This window comes from Lipotes vexillifer, unplaced genomic scaffold (assembly GCF_000442215.2).
Source record: "Lipotes vexillifer unplaced genomic scaffold, Lipotes_vexillifer_v1.1 scaffold342, whole genome shotgun sequence".
Taxonomy (NCBI): Eukaryota; Metazoa; Chordata; class Mammalia; order Artiodactyla; family Lipotidae; genus Lipotes; species Lipotes vexillifer.
The window spans coordinates 4,985,695-4,990,236 of NW_006786802.1; the positions used below are offsets into that span (position 1 = coordinate 4,985,695).

Here is a 4,542-nt window from a genome sequence, read left to right on the forward strand (position 1 = left end):
GGAAAGAGGATGGCATCTGAGGCAGAAGTGGCATGTGCAAGAAAAAGCAGGGAGTGTGGGAAATGAGATGAGAGAGGAAGGGCCGGCCAAGCTGAACCTGGAGCCCAACATCCTCAGAGCTCCCGCCATCATCCGCTGGTGTGCACTCAGCCAACAGTAGGGAGGGTGGAAACCAACCAGCCACATCCCTGCTCTTCAGGAGCGTGGGGTTTCACAACAGCCAGAAGCGGACGATGTACCACAAACACACTGCATTTCACAACCAAGAAGCCTCTTGGGGCCGCTGGGCTATTCCAGGTTGCCCATGGCGAGATGGATTCAGCCAGGCTGGGTGTAGGGGTCTGACTGATGCCCGACTGGGCCTATCCAAGGTGGGATGTAGGAGAGCGATATTCACAGCGCTTCCAGACCCCATGGCTCATCCCAGACAGACCCAGCCATCTCCCCAAGTCCTTGCCCCCAAAGCGCACTGACCTGTGCTAGTCCTCAAGAGTGTGGTCCTTCCAGATGCCCACGGCAGCCAAAGCTCCAACTCCAGCATGACCACGCGGGAGCTGCAGGAGTATTGGCAGACCCAGAAACGCTGCTGGAAGCACGTCAAACTGCTCTTCGAGATCGCTTCCGCCCGCATCGAGGAGGGGAGAGTCTCCAAGTTTGTGGTAAGCAGAGACCAAAAAGTGATGGTGCGCCTTCACGGCCTCCTTCCCGGCCCTGGGCAAGGCTGGTGGCACCTCAGTCTCCCTGACCAGGAAATGGATTGGCACACTTTAACTCACAGAAGTCTTCTGGCAAAAAAAATGGTCCAAAAGTGAGATTTCACGTTCAGCACCATGAGGATTGGAGAGTCAAGGTGCCTAAGCCTAAGAAGCAAACTGCCCAGTTTAATCCCATGTCCCTTCTTCATTGTTTTTGATATCCTCCTATCATTTTTATTACGTGCCTCATTTTTTCTTTAAAGTGGATCACTTTTTAAAAACACTGAATAGATTTATTTCAAAGGGAAAGACCTTAAATGGAAAACCAGTATCACACGGCATAAGAAAAGGTCATTATAAAAGTAAATACAAGGAAAGCTCAGGGCTGTTATTAAATTCTAGCTGGTTACCATGGCTGGGGGAAAGCTGGGCTTGGGGCTGTTTTTCTTTGGAATGGAATTTCAGCCTATGCTGGGGGAGAGGTTAATGACTATGGAAGAGCCACACAGCCTTTCTTTGCCCCCCACCATTCCCAAATGGGAGTGGAGTAATAATAATAGCTGACCCTGAGTGCTGACTGCACGTCATGGTTTCAGTGCATTAATTCATTTAATCCTCACCCAGTGAGGCAGGCTAATATCCTCCTTCTCTGGATGAGAAAACGGAGGCTCAGAGAGGTTAAAGTACCTACCTAAAACCACACAGCTAGACCGTGGTGGGCTGGAATTATAACCCAGGCAGCCTGCGTCCTTAGTCAGCATTCTCTTGAAAGAGAAGAGAATAGTTTTCTTACTTATAACATCACTGCCAATGTATCACCTAAAACCATCTCTCAGGAGTTCCACACCTGGAAAACACAGATCTTACTAATCCAAGCCTCCCAGTTCAGGAACCTGAGGCCCAGTTTTGACCACGTAAAACCGAGAACGCCCCAGGCCCCCCGCACGGCATGTTCCTGTGCGCCCTTTCTGCCCCAGGATGCCTCCGCGTCGCTGTGTTTGTTATTCTCCGGTTGACTCTTGTCACGATTCGCTGTTACAGCTCAGCCAATGCTGATGGCAATTTAAAACAGAATTGCAGAAAACTATCACCTATTTCCAGAGTATGCTTTAAGGTCATCATTATTTTATTTCCCAGGCTCTCTCTGTCAGTTCAAACCCTCCGTGACAGTGTAGTCAAAGGCCCTCTCTGTTTGCACCGCAGATGTACCAAATCGTCGTCATCCAGACGGGGAGTTTTGACAGCAACAAAGCCATCCTGGAACGGCGTTATTCAGACTTCGAGATGCTCCAGAAGAAACTCCTAAAGACCTTCCGGGAAGAGATCGAAGATGTCGTCTTCCCCAAAAAGCACCTGATGGGGAACTTCGCGCCGGAGATGATCTCCGAGCGCAAGCTGGCCCTCAAAGAGTACCTAGGTCTGCTCTACGCCATCCGCTGCGTGCGTCGCTCGCGCGAGTTCATCGACTTCCTCACGCGGCACGAGCTGAAGGAGGCCTTCGGCTGCCTGCGCGCGGGGCAGTACACCAAGGCCCTAGACATCCTGGTGCGCACGGTGCCGCTACAGGAGAAGCTGACGTCCCACTGCCCCGCGATGGTGGTGCCATCCCTGTGCGCCATGCTGGTGTGCCACCGCGATCTGGAGTGCCCCGCCGAGGCCTTCGCCGCCGGGGAGAGGGCTCTGCAGTGCCTGCAGGCCCGGGAGGGCCACCGTTACTACGCCCCGCTGCTGGACGCCATGGCCCGCCTGGCCTACGAGCTGGGCAAGGACTTTGTGTCCCTGCAGAAGAGGCTGGAAGAGAAGCAGCTCCGGAAGCCCAACCCCCGGGGCCTCACCCTGAAGGAACTCACCGTCCAAGAGTATCTGTACTGAGCCACTCCCCGGGGAAGCTGGAGAATTGGGGATCCCCATGGCTCGTGGGCTTTGGGGGCTTGATTCTGAGCGGAAAGCGCCGCTTCGGGCTCTAGCTTGTGGGATGACTTTGAACAAGCCCCTCCCCTGGTCCTCCGTCTCCCCGTCTATGTTGAGCGGAGATGCTTCCGGGAATCCTTGGAAGCCTCTACCTGTGTCCTGTGTCCCCACTTCGTCTCAGAACCACAAACCCAGCTGCCAAAACACTGGAGAGTCATGTCAACCTTACTGGTGTTTCTGTAGGTAGCTGGAGGACAGGTTTAAACTGCACATCACAGACAAAGCTTAATCCATGTCCTCAGAGACGGCTCTCTTTAGCTGCCCTGCATCTTTCCTCTTTGTTCCTCCCCCCTCAGCCTTGCTGGCAAATATTCCCACCTATTATCCTAAGAATTCTAGCTCTTCCCTGTTAGGGGTAGGCCCAACTCAGCAAGACAAAAGGTCACCTACTGCTCCTCAAAGCCAGCTTTGTCCCCAGGATGAGCCATATGTCATCCTTTGAACGGTGAGAGGATCCTGGGCTAGAACCAGCAATCATTGCCTTGGGTTGGTTTTCATTTGTAAGGCAACTGTCCCCTGAATGGCCTTTCTGGATTAGGTAGACATAGCCCTGACAGGAGGTGGGACCTCTGGGTAGAAGAGATTGAATGCTCGACACCTCCCCATCTGAAGGACAATGTATTGGGATGCCCTTAACCAAAGTCTGCTTTCAGACCCCCAAGTGAAGGGGACTCTGGACCAATGACCTGGGTTCAGCACAGGGCAGGAGTTGATGGTACAGGCTGGTTTGGACCCCATATGCCTATCAGGCTGGTTGTCCCTGAAGATCTAAACCATGTGGCTGAGGTTATTATCAGGGTGAGGCTGTAACTTGGGAACCTTAACCTGGGGCATCACACTGGCCTGAGCCAAGATCTAGCTCAGCAAAGAGCAGTGGGCAAGCATTCACTGGACTACACCGAGCGTATTCAACAGCAACACCATGTGGCAACACCTGGAGTGGCCCAACCAGGCTCCTTCCTGGAGGTTAGACACAGACTGACACCTTCAGAAAAAGAAAGTTTTCAAGTATCTCAATTTACTCCAGAAGGACACTTTAAGTGGGAGAGATTAGATTTCTTGGAAATCTGGGCAGGTGGATAATTAAAGTGTTTGTTACATGGAAAAATAAAAAGAGCTGCAATTCTTCTGTAACAGTAAAGAAGATGATATTGATTTTACAAGTTCTTTCATCAAATATAAAATGCTTCTGTCAACTGTTAGATGCACCAAATATTCACTAAGAAAGAAAAAAATGCCCAACATGGGGAGTTTAGTAGGAGTTTCCAGCAAAAAGCTGGGAGAGCAAAGAGTTAGCTCCCAATGTAACGGTCCACGTAGAATAAACCTGCTTTGTAGAAAGGGACAGTGAGGAAAGGCATGAATCAAATTTGACACTGAGTGGAGAGAGCGGACTCTAGAATTGGAACTGCCAACTGGTACTCACCCAGGTTTGGGGTCTAAACACACACAGTGTGGTCCCAAATCCTCAAGCTGAGAAGTCATGGTAAAGAGGTTTCAGATGCAGGTGTTTCAGGTACCTTGCACCACAGATGCAAATTCTGAAGGAAGTCAACATAGATCCAGGCCAATAGAGAGGAAGATGCCATTGACTTCAGTGGTGCTAAAGTGTAGGGGGTGGAGGGTGACTGTGCATCTGAAAATCACATATATATGGCGTACATGTGTGTGGTGTCGAGACAGAGGTAAAAGGGAACTAAGAAACCATATGGGGGAGTTTCCCATCAGTATCCCCTTAAAGAAGGGCTGGGTACCACAGAGTAAGGAAAAGGACTTACTCTGGCTTCTGAAAAGGGCCCACCCACAAAGCACAGCTTCAGGCCTCCCACGTTGTCTCCTCCTGGTGATGCTAGATGCTGCCCTCCCAGTTCTTCTG

The 4,542-nt window shown here is 51.2% G+C and overlaps 1 protein-coding gene across 2 annotated transcripts in view; it reads left to right on the forward strand.

Moving 5' to 3' along the window:
• Nucleotides 1-2,567, forward strand: part of SNX20 (sorting nexin 20) — a 3,856-nt gene extending 1,289 nt beyond the window's left edge. The window contains exons 2-4 of one of the 2 annotated variants that reach the window (XM_007459474.1): nucleotides 508-659; nucleotides 1,899-1,969; nucleotides 2,462-2,567. In XM_007459474.1, coding sequence (XP_007459536.1) covers nucleotides 508-659; nucleotides 1,899-1,969; nucleotides 2,462-2,567 — 329 coding nt within the window. Of the gene's footprint in view, nucleotides 1-507; nucleotides 660-1,898 lie in introns of both variants that reach the window. The other variant, XM_007459473.1, reaches the window with a different exon arrangement.
• Nucleotides 2,568-4,542: the final 1,975 nt, after the last annotated feature.